Source organism: Solanum verrucosum, unplaced genomic scaffold (genome assembly GCF_900185275.1).
Source record: "Solanum verrucosum unplaced genomic scaffold, falcon-dt-bn FXZP01000103.1, whole genome shotgun sequence".
Taxonomy (NCBI): Eukaryota; Viridiplantae; Streptophyta; class Magnoliopsida; order Solanales; family Solanaceae; genus Solanum; species Solanum verrucosum.
In genome coordinates this window covers 5,686,134-5,703,760 of record NW_026020048.1, presented here as the reverse complement: position 1 = coordinate 5,703,760, position 17,627 = coordinate 5,686,134, and the positions used below count along the sequence as shown (strand labels likewise).

The 17,627-nt window shown below is 34.7% G+C and overlaps 2 protein-coding genes across 3 annotated transcripts; one reads left to right on the top strand and one right to left on the bottom strand.

Annotated features, from left to right (window-relative positions):
• Positions 1 to 614: 614 nt before the first annotated feature.
• On the bottom strand, positions 615 to 7,403 carry LOC125821811 (cell cycle checkpoint protein RAD17). Of its 2 annotated transcripts, XM_049501173.1 has the most exons (12): positions 7,194 to 7,403; positions 6,293 to 6,350; positions 5,450 to 5,529; positions 5,322 to 5,369; positions 4,526 to 4,579; positions 4,259 to 4,361; positions 3,840 to 4,147; positions 3,152 to 3,482; positions 2,403 to 2,528; positions 1,671 to 1,869; positions 1,525 to 1,585; positions 615 to 1,007 (listed from the first exon to the last, which is right to left on the bottom strand). In XM_049501173.1, exons 1-12 carry the CDS (start codon positions 7,401 to 7,403, stop codon positions 792 to 794), a joined length of 1,794 nt encoding a protein of 597 aa, XP_049357130.1. In that variant the 3' UTR covers positions 615 to 791. The 2 variants fall into 2 exon arrangements, with proteins under 2 accessions (XP_049357130.1, XP_049357131.1); XM_049501174.1 differs by lacking the exon at positions 7,194 to 7,403 and having other exon boundaries at positions 781 to 1,007; positions 6,303 to 6,336.
• A 2,843-nt stretch (positions 7,404 to 10,246) lies between these two features.
• On the top strand, positions 10,247 to 15,949 carry LOC125821812 (3-dehydroquinate synthase, chloroplastic). Its single transcript, XM_049501175.1, has 8 exons — positions 10,247 to 10,769; positions 13,232 to 13,382; positions 13,472 to 13,639; positions 13,780 to 14,006; positions 14,486 to 14,609; positions 15,032 to 15,094; positions 15,255 to 15,398; positions 15,479 to 15,949. Exons 1-8 carry the CDS (start codon positions 10,450 to 10,452, stop codon positions 15,608 to 15,610), a joined length of 1,329 nt encoding a protein of 442 aa, XP_049357132.1. The 5' UTR covers positions 10,247 to 10,449; the 3' UTR covers positions 15,611 to 15,949.
• Positions 15,950 to 17,627: the final 1,678 nt, after the last annotated feature.

The following is a 17,627-nucleotide window of genomic DNA, read 5'->3' as shown; positions in this document are numbered from 1 at the left end:
AAATTTGACCCAATCCGCCCATTTGCATCACTATTATACGTCATTGTAGGCAGGATTGTATGTTGGCTTAATCCCTTGTGAGGTGAAGTAGAGAGGTGGTTTGAAGAAGTGATTGGTTTCATTTATTATCAAGTTAAATTTACCTTCTCACAATGAATAATAAATAAATAACTTATATTTGTTTAACTACAAGAAAGTGTGGAGTGAAAGTATTCTGAACTTGTGGCGACTACATAAGTTCACGAAACAAAACAAATTTGTGAGATTTATCATTTTTGCTTGTTTCCCAGTTCGTGAGGTTATTTGAAAATTTACACTGGAGAATGGTTGAAGTACAATATTGATTAAATAACTAGAAGATAAAACTAACAAATATCCTATCGGTGAGATCAACTTTTTTCCATTCATGGAATATGACTTGAGATTTATCAAAACAAATTTCAGATCCAATTCTTCAATGCCATCTGGAATAGTGACAAAACAGTACTTGTGTCCATATCTCCTCCTATTAAAGTAGTAACATAGTTTTCCAGTTCCTTAGTGGATCATCTTCACTTTATTGAAAGTCATAGGTACTATCTAGCAACAGTTTGTTGAATATTCCTTAAACTATAAAACAAAGGTCTTTCGTCACAAATTCCTGCACTGATCAAAATATTACTTCAATTAGTATAAACTAGTTGTATGTTTCCTCTAAAAATTTTACATAATTTCAGCCATGTACATAATTTACAGGTGAAAAAGAACCCGCATGGACCATATATTGATACACATTCATACACTGCTTCAAACTACCAATCTTCTATCTCATCGTCTGACAAATCCAGCTTATCCTCATGCAAACAGGTGCTATCCGAGTCTTCTTCAACCATGTCGTCTGCTTGGAAACTTTCAGACGCTCTGCATCCAAGCCATTTAAGGGAAGGCCTAAACTCGGTTGCCATAACTATCTGACTATATGTGGTTAGGCTATAAGGCAAGTCATCCCTCTGATTAAACATTTGACGCTGCAAGCACATCAACTTAGTTAGGATGTGATCAAAATCCAAAATCAGTGGACAACATGAGGTCGTTTGGTTTAAAGACAAATAATGCAGTTTAGTAATGTAGGGATTATTGTCATGTTGGATGTTTAGTTTGATACAATTACAATGCATTGCTTAAAATACATGTTTACATTTTTAAACAAAAAGAAGAGGCTGTTTTACTATTATGAGGATTAATTTTGTCATTTAATGTTCTTAATCCATGTATTACTAATACCCACATTCTTATTCTACATTATATCTAACATAAAATATTATATAGATTCCCACATGCGTAAGTATGTATTAGTTACAAGGAAAACAAAATAGCAACCAAACATTACAAAAAATAATGTTGTAGTGCACTAGTGCTTCCTAAGCAACTACATTAGTGAGAAACATTATGTTCAGGACTTGATCCAGATAAATCCATGTTATAAGAAGCTATGTGAGCAAGATCAAGAGAAAGGAGCAGAGAACGCGACAGGAAGAATCTTACCTTATTGCGACGTGATGATTGTTCAACCTCCCACAGTTTGGGACGTCGAATAGCATGCCACCTGATTTCTCACGGGAATTTGCAATAAATTATTTTTAGGTACTTTATATAAGCAAAACATAACGAACCACGTAATGTCTTTATACCTGGAAGGCACTGGATGAGCATTCCCAAATAATACTCCTCTAGCAGCAACTGAGGCAGCAGCTGACTGTATGATGTTCTCAGCTCCAAAGTCTCTAGATAGATGTCCACTAAGTGAAGACAGAAGAAAATCCGCATCACTTAAATATGATGCCACAAGCCAGGCATCATCTATTGCGTCTTCACTCAAAAAGTCTAAAACTGCAACAAAGTTGAAAATCAGTAGTTGAATTAGACAAACACAAACCACTTATATATTAGACAATAACATACTCTATATATGTTAGACAATAACATACTCTACATTTCTATGTGCAGATATGATGGCCATAAGTCTTAATTACCCCCCATTTCATGCACAATCCATTAGGTAGTAAATGCAAGTTAAACAATAGAAATAGTATTTCTCCTCTAATCTAAGAAACCGGAAAGAAGATAAAAAACACAAGCTCTGTCAACATTTAGTTTGCCGGTGAAATTCACCACTAACGCAGAAGTTCAAGCTATTGGGACTTGTGGTGAATCTAATGTTGTTAGATATAGCCCACAAACAAAGCAGGTCGAATATGATCCAGAAATAGCATTATGTCACAGAATGGCAGATTTTGGTGCTTGAATTAAAAAAAAAAAAGTAACCCTGAGTCCAGCATTGCCACCATTGAAATTCATTCCAAAAAAATCAAAGAGCAGACCAGATTATTGGAAAGCCCATCCACCTTAAGAAAAAAAATTACCATTTTCATGCAGAAAATCAGAAAGAGTCGTTGCTTGTCCATGTGCTTGACAAAGAATAACTTCTGGAGCATCCATTTTAAGAGGAAACCTGACAAATTTTTCCTTCAGAAGGAATGCGTCTCTATCTACAAAAAAAAGGAGTCTGTATCAGAGGCTTTGCCAAAGACAGTTCAGTTCTCTCAATTATTCACTTTCAATTCACATGGCAGAGAACTCTTATATCTTACTCCAAAAGGGCATAAGATAACATGGTCAAAAAAGAGTTGTAGCTTTGTAATAGAAAAAACCTCACATATAACATGTAAGTTCATACCTATGGCAGTAATTTACACAAGGTGAAAACGTTAATCTTCTATTCTTCCAATTACAATCACTTGGGAGACTACTCATTGGATAATCACCAATGCTCATATCAGTCATTCTTAAACAATGTTTCATTATTACATCTCAGGGAATCTGCTTAACAACTTTATTTGAGCAGTGTCTACAAGCGCTGAAACCACATTAAGCAATTGAAAAACTCTTCGAAGATACAGTATTGCATATTGTGAATCATAAATAACAAACCAGGATTGCATGATTAGACCACTCAAGCACATGCTAAAATATGCATTCCCCATGAGGAAGCATTACCTGCAAAGATGGAGTAATTTGTCGCTAGAGAAAAGGTGTGGAAGCACACAGTTACTAAGTTCTGTAAGCACTTGCAACTCACTGTATCCTGAGAATGAAGTTTAGTCAGATGTACCTGATGCAATTGTGTGCTCACTTTCTCTTTTGTTGTGTAGAAATTTGCCTAATGCATGGAATAGAGAGAGATTTTCATCTTTTCCAAATGGCAAACAAAACACATCATCCAAACAACTAGCATTATCCAGTCTTTCTTGTGACGATAGAATAGGCCTTCTATGTGGTTTAAGACAGAGATATTGCAGATAATTAATTGCCTGTCTGATATCACCTCCACTTGCTTTGGCTATTAGGTCAATTGAATCAGCGCCAACTTCACGCTGCTCCTTTCTGCATATAGCTGTAAGTGTTTTTTTGATTGAATTGACAGTGACAGGGTTGAAGTTGACCTGAAAACAATGAACTCAAGTAAAAAAAGTTGGCATACTCTAGTAACTTAGAATCTAATGTTGGATAACTGCCTCCTCCCCAGCCTTTGAAACATGATAAACTTCCCTGGCGTTTTACCATCAAAGACAGGAAAAGATCCTTTAATTCAATTTGCTGATTTCAAAGAGAGAACTATTTTGCCCTTTGGCCTGCAGGCTGTGGGTGGTGTTGGTGTGTTGCAGGTCAAATTGCTTAAAATTAGCCCAGGAAGCTGATTTATCATGTTTTCATACTCATAGGGGATGTTTGACATTTGATTCAAGATAAGCAGGTGAAAAGAATTCAAAATCCAAAGTAAGTCTATCAAGGAACGCAACCTTACAAGCACCAGCACTATGAAGAGATAGAAGGAGTTCTTCCCAGCAGCGTGTGCTAAAGTCTGCAGAGTCATCCTTGTCATAGTTGGTGATCACTATGGCTGTTGGAATGCGGACTAATTGCACAAGTAGGGTCAAACACCTTTGAAGCCTTCCATATGCAGCTCTTACATTTACCACAGGAAGATCATCAACTAAGAGTATGACTGAAGCCTGTGATCCCTTCAACGTTGGAGAAGTCAATCCATACTTTCTCACCCTCTCAACAAAAACTTCAAACTCATCTAGTTTTGACATGTATTTTAACCCTAGATCAACATTAAAAAATAAATATGAAATGATAATATGAAGAAACCAATTTTTTGAACAAGCACTTGATAGCTTGGAGCAGCACCGTTTTCCAACACATGAATATGTACCTGAATTAGAATTATGCAAATGCTCTGGCCAAACTGTTGGAGTAGGTGTGGTCCACTCCCATATTTTGACACCAAGATTCGAAGCAATAGCATGGATAGTTGCCTAGAAGATGACAAGCACCCAATGATCATGCAAGGTTTACAGACCTCAAAGGAGTAAGACAAGTTTCAAACATGGCATCCCTGATTCAGAATAGTTAAAAGAACTAAATTGTCCCATATCACTCGTGTTAAATTAAATAAAGAGTAAGGAAAACAGTGACATACAGTTTTTCCAACACCAGAAGGTCCAGCAACAAGAAGAACATTACTAAGACCATCCTGCATCCAGCAGAGGAAAAATCTCAGTTCCGACAATGTAAAATGTGAACATTGCAGAAAAGACTTGTCATGTCAAAAACACTGTAAAAACAAGTGCACCTGAAAAAACCAAACCCTCAAAATTACAGATGCTAAATGTCAGACCAGGAGAAATCACCAATACTACTATCATACAACAATTTCCTAGATCAAACGTTTTTCCTTTTAGCACCATAACTAATTATCGTTTCCACTTACACATCTAAACAATGACCAGGGCAAGCACGAACTTTTTTTGGATCAAGCCGGCGCAAACTATGATACAAAAGTTTATTCCCGATTTGCTAAAAAATAAAGAATGGTAACCAAGACACACCTGACGACCATAAGTTGTTATAAGATCCCAATTATATCCCGCACCCCTATGGATCTCCAGGCAACACATTGCAAACAGGGAAACAAGAAAAAGAGACTTTATTCTGTGCATATGTATGCTTAATACTCCACTCAACCTTCATTACAAAATAAGGTTCCCCAGCAAAGCAACAATAAGTAACTATTTCCAGTATCATAAAAACGATTTTAAGATCACTACCAAAGAATAAGAAACAGTGAACTTCTTTAAGATAATAGGGAAAAGGAAAGTAGATATGCAATATTCACTCGGTTGAACCAGGAATTGTGACCATGTGTTGTCAGACTATTAGAAGTCGAAGAAAAGAAAGAAACTAATAAGGCCTTTAAAACACTCTTAATTAAGTACCATTGCAGCTTTTTGTCTTTCTTCAAACCATGTTTTCACTTCTTCAACCTGCAAAATCAAGCACAGGAAACAAACATTAAAACCTTCACATCCGAGAAGATTTAAGAGAAAAACATACACCTCTTTACCTTCTTCTTTTGAACTGCAAGCTCTTCCAGGAAATGAGGCTTATGTTTGTCGATCCACATGTCATTGTTGCTTTGAAGACCTGATTCAGTTTCATACAATTTAGTCTTTTGGCAATGATGACTAACTGAAGATGAAGAGGTTCGGAGGACTGTTAAAACATATACATTGATGGAGAAGACAGGGGCTGGCAATCAAAACAACACAAAACCAGGAGGAGTTGAAGGATAAATCACTGTAAATGCAGGCCAATAAGCATTTGCCAGCTGAATTATCAACATGAAGTCTAAAGACCTTGCATAGTTAGATGATACTTGAGTCATGGTTCGGCTCCAACATTTTAACATGTGAATACCATATCTGACACCCCAAAAGTGAAGTAGAAATAAAACAGAGTAAAAAATATTTCTAAACTGGGCATCTTAGGTAATATTTCCATTCGAGGTTTAGTGAGAAATAGCAAGTACCATACTGTTGAGTTGACAGACCATAGCATCATGAGCAAGAGTATAATATCATAACTGAAGCTTGGACTGCATGCAAAACCTAATGAATGCAGTCTGCAAAACAAAATGATAAAACTAGGGCATGCAACTTCAGCAGAACATTTTAATGAGATTAAAAAGTGATAAGATGGATGTATAAGAAAGGTTCAAAAGTTGCTAAATGTTTTGATATGTAAATAAGGGTGTAGCCTATGACAAACTAACATTTATACTGACAAAGATACTGTCACCCACACGGTCATACGCCTTCATAAAACGGAGAGGCAAAACTAAATCCCAGTTCATTATTGACATTAATACAAATAAATACTAAAACCAAATCTTTTGAAACTAGCATACCAGCAGATACCTTGATGCCCGTGAAATCATCATCAAACTCCTCACAAAACCGTTTCATCTGCAATCAGTTAAACCATATGCCATTAATACTCTGAGGTACTCAAAGGCAAAAAGTAACAGTACAGTGAGTATCCCAGAGACAACAGAATATATAGCTAATGAACAACCAACATGATCAGTTTAGTCGAGACATGAGAACTTAATCCATAAAGCAAACATCTCCCAAGGTTCCTAAATAAAACTGTTGAATAAATATATTCCGTAAAGCCAAGGAGTTTTTTTCTTGATCTTGCATAGGTTCAAGGAATATTTGTAAGCTACTCCTATAAGTTCTCTAGGTAACATGCACTCTTTCACTTCTGTGAAACAAGACATTAGGGGGAAAAGTTTGTTCTAAGGTTGTTAAACATAGCAACTGAGTTTATTTATGTTTGTTCCTCTTCATGTGAACTAGGTGTCAAGCCCTTCTTAAGGATCCATAGAATGAGGCTGAAATATATTCTGATAAGTAAGGGGCCATTTGATTGGCTTGATGAGTAAAGATATTCCAGCACACAATTTTGCATAAGTAATACAATGTTCGCTTTTGGCCAAATAATTTCCACATAAGAAGAATAATTTAACATAATTAATCTAGTGTTTTATTGGGAGTATTAAACCCAACATAACTTATGAGGGAATCCGTAAGTAATTCTCAACTAATATATGCACAGAGATCAAACCGCAAGCAATGGATGCACCCTCACTAACTGCCACTACTTCACATCTGCTACTGGTATAGACCAAACTAGGTTTCCCGTTTATACTACTAACGTTCACTCAAATGAAAAGCACGGTGAGAATAGTAGCCCTATTTACTAAAACAATACTGTAATTAAATCCAATGAGTCCTATGTTTTACCTCATCGAAAACACTACCCTCTTTAGATGGGCGTGGACATGATGCCGAAAGTATCGCCGTTTTAGCCCTTTTAGGGTTCCTCCTCGGAACTGACGCCGATACCGATTTCGCTTTCGATTTCGTGTGGGTGAAATTCGACTTCACTGAGAAGTCTTCATCGTCGTCGGACGACGAAATTACAATGGCAACATTCCTCTTGACTTTCTTCATTACCTCTAGAACGGTTATCAGTGTTGTTTTTCTAAATACCAAGAACTTTGAAGAGTTTCAAAATCAGGGAATTTGCACGATTAAGGTGAGGATGAGAAGAGACTGAGATTATTGAACCCTAGACAAAACTAAGCCAAATACATAACTGCAGACAGCAAATGGGCAACTTCTCCAGTGGATATAGTTGTTTTCAAAAGCCAAAAACGGCGGGTGTTTTTCAGAGCAAACCCCGCTAGCGTAAGGGAGAAGCTGATGCCCGCGTTTTTTAGTCTGGCTAAGCAAATAGAAATAACTTTTGTATTTAAAGAAAACTAAAGGGCCAATTGGGAGAAAATAACAATGGTCTTTTATGTTTGAGGCTAAGTGCAGATTAGTCCGTTAAATATACTTTTGAGTACATTTTTGGTCCTTTCAAGTTTGTGAAAAACTGAGCATTCTTTTATTTTTGTCAAATATGTAATAAACTATAATGATTATATTTAAGAAATAGTAATACATAAATAGATATTTAAATTTAATCTTACCTCATATGTAAACACTTCAAATTTGAATATGCACATCTAGACGTGTAGACTTATGGGGTAAAACACTACTCTCTCTGTCCCTAATTACTTATCCACTTTTGAATTAACACACATATTAAGAAAACAATTAATGACATGGTGAATTTACCATTTTACCTCTATTAATTATGAAGTATATGAAAAGTTCTACATTTTTCGAAGTAATTAGTCATTTAATTGAGGGTATAATAGGTAAGAAAATTGTCCTTTCTTGATTTGTCAAAATTGACAAGTAATTAGGGACAACTATAAAAGGAAAAATGGACAAGTAATTAGGGACAGAAGGAGTATCTAATAAAGGTGACTCCGTACCCAAAAAGACTCGAATATGAAACAAAGAAGATAAATAAAGAAACTAAGTAAAATTGTATTTCACTTGCATTAAGAAACTAAGTAAATTTACAATTCTTTCCTTATTTAATGTTTTTTTAAGTCAACTTTCAATAAATGATAAATAAATTCATCTTTTATTTTAATTTGTTTGTTGAGATTTCCTTTTCAAAATCAGATCTTATAGAGTAATGCAATGGCGAGACTAGTTAATTAATGTATCAAGTACTTACAATGAACATTAATTACTTATTAATTTTCCTAGTCAATTTTTCAATAAATGATAAATAAATATATCTTTCATTTTAATTTGTTTGTTGAGATTTCTTTTTCAAAATCATATATTTATAGAGTAATGCAATGGATGAGACTAATTAATCAATGTATGAAGTAATTACAATGAACATTAATTACTTACTGATTTTTCTAGGTTGGTCAAATATTTATTTTCAAGACTAATTAACTATAAAGGTATGATAAAAATAATATTGTAATTTATGCATTGATTTTATAAAACGACAAGTACTCCCTATGTCCTTAATTACTTGTTCACTTTTGAATTGACACACTTATTAAGAAAACAATGATTGACATAACGAATTTACCATTTTACCAATATTAATTATGAAGTGGGTGAGTTAAAAACTAAATATTTTCAAGAAGTTCTACATTTTTCAAAGTAATTAATTGAGAGTATAATAAGTAAAAAAAATTATTCTTTCTTAATTTGTTAAAATAGACAAGTAATTAAGGACAATAAAAAAAAAACAAACAAGTAATTGAGGACAAAAGAAATATAATAAACTAACTGTTTATAATAAGGATTGACATATATAAAAAAAAAAAAAAAAAAGAGGAGTATAAATAAAAATTATACCAAAACACGTTGCAAAACTGTTCAAATGTATCTTCAGTTGACTAGTAATTTGAACCTATCTCTATTCTAAGTGGTCATTTTTGCCATTTTCTCGCTAGTCAAAGAATTGTTTGATTTTTCTAAAACAATAATAATAGAAGTATAGGCTAGTTTTCAATTTAATAAATTGCAAATTATGTGTTTGCAAGGAAATAAAGAAACTATGGTGCAAATTATTAAAGATAATAAAATATGATATAAATTATAAAAAATAATAGAGTATACTGTACATTAGGATACAAAATGCAAAAGACTTAAATTTTCACAGAAAATTAATTACCTTAAACCCTCATATTTTTATCCATGAGAAGTAATAGGTACTCCTTATAGGAAAAAAAAAAAAGGTATCATTTTTAGGAGGAAGAGTTTTAGACTTATTTATTTTTTTGGTAAAGGAGAATACTTTATTATTAGATAATGCAACATTGTATAAAATAATCTTCTTCTTTCAATACAAGTGGTGTCTAATATATATAAACAGTCTTCTTCCTAACCAAACCAATCTAATAGCTGTAGTCAAAGTGTGTGCAACTACGCTCATTATAATCAAATAGTGTAAATAAATTTTTATGGCATTAGTTCAATTAAATCAACAATAGCACGTCGTTGTTTTATCTTAAATTACAATATTGAGTTTATCAAACACGAATCTACATGTTAGTATGATGAATCAATTAAATTTAATGGTGCAAAGAAGTTAAACACCAGAAGAATTTATATTAGTCAATACAACATTAGGTAGTTGCTTCTAAATAAACTACTAAATCTTCTTGATTATGATACGAAAAATATGAGAAGGGCTAAATTTTAAATAAATTTGTAACCCAATTTGTAACTCTTAACTCAACCTCTAAAATTAGGATTTGATAGTTTAAAGAGATTTGAAGTTTGTTATGAATCACTTTTATATAATACTAATAAGAGTATATGTAAATTGTTTTTATAATAAAAATACATAATTTTAAATCACAAAAATGAGGATAAAGGAAGTCATAAAAGGACAATTTGTGCACTTTTGTATTACAGTCAAAATAAAAAAGTAGGGACTCAAAAAAATTGTACCAGGAAAAGCATTTTCCAAATTTCCACCTACCACGCCCTCCATCGCTATTCCCACCTAAACAATCTTTTTTAATCTTATAACACTATGAAATGAAAGTCCCATAACTACCTAACCAGCCATCCACAAATCGTCGACGCCACAATTTTTCCCCTTCCCTCCGCCACACCAACTTTCATGGCGTCGTCTTTCTGCCCAAAACAGGCTTTATCTTTCACCAATTCGGCCCACCAACTCCACCAATCCAGAGCAATTCCACGTGACATCCACGTGCGTTTCCCTGCTTCTGTCTCTTCACCTTCTTCCAGGTGTGGGCTGAAGTCGAAAGCCACCACACGATTGAAGGTGTTGGCAACTTCTGCCACGAAGGTGATGGATCAGTCGTCCAGTAAAGCGAGTTCACAGGCTCCTACAGTTGTTGAAGTGGATCTGGGTAATCGGAGCTACCCGATTTATATTGGGGCTGGACTTCTTGATCAACCTGACCTCCTACAAAGGTGACTTACTTGTGCTATCTACTGCTTGAATTTCATCAAGTTGCTTAGATTTTATTCATAGGCGTTTGTTTTTAATAATGAAAGGAAAACTTTTGCATTCTTTAGTATTAGTTTGATTGACAGAGAGAATAGAGCTACTATTAATTGAATACTGGATGATGTTAGGTGAAATTAGGAACTTGGAAGTCTTTCCCTGAAAAGCCCGTGCGGGGAAAGAAGAACTATTAGCATCTGCAGGAACAAAATATATACCCAGCGAACTGGAATAGAGTGCGGGATACGATTAGTTGATTGTTTCTGAAGGCAAAATGAAATGTTTATATGACATTCTCAATTATCATTCTGGTGATATCTTAGGTAGTATAGAGGGTAGAATCATATGTCTGCCTCAATTCCAATGTTCCATAATATGCCCCATGTCTTAGGCTTTTAGGTGTTAGCTCATCATTGCCAATATCTTTCAGTTTTCATAGGCTGTATAGAGGGAAGTTCTCTTTTGGTGGTAGTGGTTGAGTGTGTCGGACTTTCTTTTTTTGATAAGTGAAATATCCTTTCATTAATTGATGTTCAGTGAAATTAGGAACTTGGAAGTCTTTCCCTGAAAAGTCTGTGTGGGGAAAGAAGCACTCTTAACATCTGCAGGGAAAAAATATACCTGGCGAATTGGGATAGAGTGCAGGATATGGATATTTGATTGTTTTTAAAGGCAAAATAACAGGTCTTTTAGACGTTATCAATTATCATTTTCATGACATTGTAGGCGGTATAGAGGGTAGAATCATATGCCTGCCTCAATTCTCATGTCTTATGCTTTTAGTAGTGCCAAAATCTTTTAGTTTTCATGGGCTGTGAAGAGAGAAGTTCTCTTTTGGTGGTAGTGGTTGAGTGTGTAGGACTTTCTTTTTTGATAAGTAAAATATCCTTTCATTAGTTGACCAAGATTACAGAGGAAAAATCAAGTACGAAGTGGAAATGTAGGCTAATCTTGATTTCCTATTAAGCCTATACAGCCATCTATACGAAAATTCTTTCTTCACACTAAAGTATAAATTGTAGAAACAGTGTTATTTAAGCTTCTCTTGTTGCTTCGAAACATCTTCCCATTCATTTCATTTCATATAAACCAAAATGGCATAGTGGACTAGTGTTCCATTATGCTTTCCCCAAATCCCTAGTCCTTCTACTTGCCATAGCCTCCTGCACTGTCTATGAATGCACTTCATTGATGTCGAACAAAGAGAATTACCGCCCAAAACTGTGAGGCCACTTTACAGTGTGACAGTAACTGATCACCTTCCTTTTTGTACTTCCTGGCACATACAACAACAGCTTACAAATAAAGCACGGAGAGGAGGGCCTACTCGTTGGGCAATGAGTTCAGTACCACATAAAGGTTCTTCATTTTCTGTTCCTATAGTTTGGTTCCAATGGAATTTTAGCTACATCTTAATAGAGTTATCAAATTAGATGTATTTTCACAGTATACTGGTAGTGTTATCAAACTCATGAATATTTTTCCTGTAAACCTTTCATCACATTGTGCAAGTATGTTACAAAATGTGAGCAGAGATTGGTGAAGTTTACATCGGATGTTAGTTATAAAGGATGGGTTACCTATCAAAAAAGAAGTTATAAATAATGGGTTGGATTGACTTATTAATAGTCTTCTTTGTTTGTAAAGCGGGTAACAGTGCACTCAAAGAACTGTTATTTTTATGATGCATATAAAGATTAGTTGGTGAAGGCGCATATAAATGAACATTAACAATTTCTACACAAACCACCTCTATTTGAAACAATGATCTTCATGAAAACATAGTCCATTTCAAGCTGGTTCAGTTTGAAAGTGAGTCAAAATTAGTTAATCTGCCACTTTGCAACATGAGATGTATTCAAATCAACTTAGTGACATCCAAACAGTAAATCCTAGGATGTCTTTACATCAATAGGTTTTGTTTTCTGTAGCAAAAAATGACCCAAGTATAAATGGACACAGAAAACAACAAAATAAAAAGGCAGTTAGGTGAACAAATGTTAGTGTTGCCAGTCATGGTGAGCCCCACTTTGCTATAAAAGAGGGCCAAGCTAGTTTGGAGGACCAAGTAAGTTTTGATTGTGCTAGTCCGGGTTGGTCAGCACTGATACAAGATATTTCTCTCAAGGTTATGGTTTCATTTGCTGATTTATGTGGATATTGAACTATAAGGTTTCAGAAAGAAATATTAAAATCTCAGAGTCTTGGTTTCATTTGCTTGTTGGTTGGTTGTTTTTACTTGTTCAAAGGAAATTAAGAAACAAATTTGATCTATCATGGATTCATGATAACATATTTGGCCTAACTTGGAGTTGTTTCCAGTTTTATTTTAACTTATTTTATTTTATGTGTTTGTCTGTTTGTCTTTATATTCGTTTGCGACTTCTTGTGAATTTCCATGTTAAATTTCCTGCCATCTTATATGCAGGCATATTCATGGGAAGAGAGTCCTTGTAGTTACTAACACTACAGTTGCCCCTCTATATCTTGATAAAACTATAAGCACTTTGACAGATGGAAACCCTAATGTTACCGTAGAAAGTGTCATTTTGCCAGATGGTGAGCAATTTAAAAACATGGTAAGCAGCTTTGGGTTTTACGAATATGAGTTTCAAGAGAAACATTTCATCTTTAAGGTTTATGTGACATTGTCAATATGCTATTTCAGGAAACTCTTATGAAAGTCTTTGATAAAGCCATTGAATCAAGGCTGGATCGTCGGTGTACATTTGTCGCTCTCGGTGGTGGAGTTATAGGTGACATGTGTGGATATGCCGCCGCTTCCTATCTTCGTGGAGTTAATTTTATTCAGATCCCTACCACTGTTATGGCACAGGTTCTATGAGTTTTTCTCTTTTCTATAATAAATTACATGTGACTTGGAATGTGCATTATCTTATCTAGTTTGATGAGTATAGATTCTTCTATTTAGTGATACTAACTTTTGTATCATGTTCTTTGGCCCACTGTCTTTAGGTAGATTCTTCAGTTGGAGGCAAAACTGGAATAAACCATCCACTTGGTAAAAATATGATTGGAGCATTCTACCAGCCACAATGTGTGCTTATAGACACGGATACCCTGAATACTTTACCAGATAGAGAATTAGCATCTGGCCTCGCAGAGGTGATAAAATATGGACTCATTAGAGATGCTGAGTTTTTCGAGTGGCAAGAACAGAATATGCCATTATTATTAGCAAGGTAAACAATCGTAATCATTTGTATGTCATTGAGTAGTTGAATTGCCAACTTTTAGTTTGTCCAGCTTTCATCTCTAGAAAGAGACTTACATAGGCACAAAGTACAACTTTTCTACCATCTTATATGGCCCATTAAGAATGTAAGAACACCTTGATGAGAAATAGGGGAATGCAAGTGGAGGAGTTATGTGTCCTCCCCACCCCCACCCCCACCCCCACCCCCACCCATTTTTAGGAGTTTGTCAAGTCTTTTGACCTTTATATTGGGCTTCAATTTGAAGTATCATAACCTTTTCTGGATAAGTCGTAACTGTCATTCTAAAGATCAAGCTGGTGTCACAAGTATATACAACAATGTTTGTATGACTTGAACTGAATCATTCATATCATAACCTAAAGTTTTCATACTTGCTAAGATTAATGTAACCTGGCTAGCTGATGCAATTTCACATGTTACTGACAATGGTTATCCTTTTCCAGGGACCCCACTGCATTTACCTATGCTATTAGGCGTTCCTGTGAAAACAAAGCAGAGGTTGTTTCTCAAGATGAGAAGGAAAGCGGAGTGAGGGCAACTTTGAACTTGGGTCATACCTTTGGTCATGTAAGCGTTTGACAGTTGTTGTGCATTCCTGTTGCTGATATTTTACATGAGCTCGATGGCCATCTCATGGTGTCTCATCATTTAATAGTTTGTTTGCCTGTGAAGACTGTCATAGTTAAGAAGTTACCAGTTTCAAAAAAAAAAAAGACTGTCATAGTTAAGGGAAACTAGATAATTTTGTCATTACAGCTTTATGTGAAGTTCGTAAGTTTCAATTGTTGTTCTATTTCTCTTCATCTTATAATGTTCAAGGGATTTGATGCTTGTTTGGAAGTCTCTACTTCCTTGTCTGAAAAAGAGTGCTTTTGTTGATGGTGTAACAGTCAAGTTGCATCTTAATAAAAATATTGAATGTTATATACATAGGCTTGTTAAAGTCATTTTCTGAGATAATGTCTCAGTAGAAGAGCTATTATTTGCAGGCAGTTGAGACTGGCGTTGGCTATGGACAGTGGCTTCATGGAGAAGCAGTTGCTGCTGGCACGGTATAGGTTTCATACTTGCATCACCTCCTATCCAAGTGTTCTCTTCCCCCTACTGGACAGCTCTTCAGAGAAACGTGAAAGGAGAAAACATAAGAAAATAAAGAGGGATAAATTCATATTAGTATACGTGATGCATAAACTTGGTACAATGTTTTTTCAGGTCATGGCTGTTGACATGTCACGTCGGCTTGGTTGGATTGATGACTCACTGGTACAGCGCGTGCAGAAGATCTTAGAACAGGCAAAGCTGCCAACTTCACCTCCAGAAACTATGACTGTGGAGATGTTCAAGTCTATCATGGCTGTAAGAGTCCATAATTTTTTGAGCTCCTAATAACTAGAAGTCATTGCTTCAACCATTGATTCTGTTGTTTTGGATGTCAGGTTGATAAAAAAGTGGCAGATGGCAAGCTAAGACTTATCCTTCTAAATGGTTCACTTGGTAACTGTGTCTTTACCGGTGATTATGACCAGAAGGCCCTCGATGAAACACTACGTGCATTTTCCAAATCTTAATCAACTGTGGTTGTAACATAGAAGTAATTGTTCGACAAAAATACAAGTTCTGAGGATCTGCTAAAACCCTTATCATACTCTGAAAGGGTTGGTCAAGGTTATAGGCAATTCTGTTTCCGCTTGGAGGTATGCTTATGCCCTCCATGAAATACAAGATGTCTTTTTGCTAGTTCTTACCCTTTGGTTAGTGTAATATTATCTTGAGCTTTCAAATATTTGTATACATCATTTCTGTGTGTATTTTTCCGCTGTCAAATCTTCTTTATACTTGTAGCCTAACAGTGGAGACCCATTATCTGCTAATAATATTCATAATGGATGAGTTGTCTCTTCAACTAATATACTTGCTGATGCATCTTCTTTAACTGTTTATTCCACAAATGTGATAAAACCTCATGTACTTGTATAATTGCTCATACAGCTAACACAGCTACTTATAGAGGAAGGGGGTCAGTCGGCTGGACACATGGAAATAAAATTGTTAGTGCAGGAATTTGCTATTTTGGCCACTTCAATTAGACAACTGACTTGACTTCTTTTAAAAAATAAATAAATTGGGAGGGGAAGGGGATATGGAAAGGAGATTACAATGGGGGAATCGAACTCTCTCCAGAAAAGTGAAAATTCATATAGTCAACCAATTGAGCTACTAATATTCATGATAACTGACTTGACTTGAATTTAGTGACTCATTCTTTTCAATTAATAGCTCTATGTTGGGAATTCTTGTGAACCAAGATCCACCTGTCAAGTACCCCCACTTTAAACAGCTGGAATTTGGCCACTAAATTAAGCAAACAAATCCACGAGAACATGGATGTAGTTGCACCAAATTTTCATTCTAAAAAAGTTTGTACCTAACAAAAAACGATAAAATTAAGGACACCTACTTGTAATATCAAATTTGTATATTATTGCGGTGGTCACACTCGTATTTAAAGCTGTCATTTTATAGTTAACTTTTAAAATATATAATATTACTTTATTTTCGATTTTCAATGGAAGAATGACAAGTGATGAAAAAAAATATGAAAAAGAAATGGGTAGGTGCACATCTTTCATTGAAATGCTACCCACTAAGCTCCAATTTGTAGCAGTACTATGATTAGGTAAGCGCAAATCAATTTCATAATGTTTTAGTGATTATTTGGAATTTCAGGTACTTTACTTTCATACGAGGCACTAACTAGTTGGTGGGAGTTAATTACAACACTCTCACCATTACTTTTGTTTTTAGAAAAGATATTGTGGGCTTTCGCAATAAAAAGGCGAGAATTACTTTACTGAAAGGATGTGGTGTAGTGGATGAGGTAGAATATAAGATAACTAGAGGTTTCGGATTTGAGCCCTGTGTGAAAAAATCTTTAGTAAAAAGTGTTATTTCATTTCTACCAGACGCAAAGTCAAATTAATCAGACTTTAATACGATACATCAGATGATTATTTTATTTTTTTAAAAAAAGAGTGCCTAGAATTGTATCTCTCTCACAAAAATCAAGATTTTTGTTTAAAGTGAGAGCGAGCCTTAATTTGAAAATTAAAAGAGGCAAAAGTGACATGAACATGGCCTTAGCAAGATTAGACACAAAGTATTTTGACTATTTTCTTTTACTTACATAAAAAACTATTGGATTTCTATTACTCCTATGTCCTAAGTATGTCGCTGCAGTTATCCCAATACTTAGCTACATAAAGAGTATTTTTAATTGCCTTCATATTAGAATTGAAAATGAGAATTATTGTGTTCATAATTGGTAAATATTTTCTCATTTATCATAATGGAGATAAGACAATATATAAATATACGATAGAAAAGATTGTCAGTAAACTTATATTTGATTATACATTCAAAATTCGATATTATAGTAATGATATTAAAATTATCTCTACATATAATCAAGAGATGCTAAAATCCACTTTTAATTTGAATATAAAGCTAAGTTTAATGGTCAAGACATTTAAAAAATAATTCAATTTGAATAAGAGAAAATAATAGCCACAAAAAGAAACATAATTG

Coding starts and splice junctions, on each gene's coding strand:
- LOC125821811 (XM_049501173.1), bottom strand. CDS start 7,403: ATGAAGAAAGTCAAGAGGAATGTTGCCATTGTAATTTCGTCGTCCGAC. Junction 5,530..6,292: donor GGGCATCAAGGTATCTGCTG/GTATGCTAGTTT, acceptor AAACTGAATCAG/GTCTTCAAAGCAACAATGAC. Junction 2,529..3,151: donor TGAGCACACAATTGCATCAG/GTACATCTGACT, acceptor TTTTTTTTGTAG/ATAGAGACGCATTCCTTCTG.
- LOC125821812 (XM_049501175.1), top strand. CDS start 10,450: ATGGCGTCGTCTTTCTGCCCAAAACAGGCTTTATCTTTCACCAATTCG. Junction 13,383..13,471: donor GTGAGCAATTTAAAAACATG/GTAAGCAGCTTT, acceptor ATGCTATTTCAG/GAAACTCTTATGAAAGTCTT. Junction 14,610..15,031: donor TGGGTCATACCTTTGGTCAT/GTAAGCGTTTGA, acceptor TATTATTTGCAG/GCAGTTGAGACTGGCGTTGG.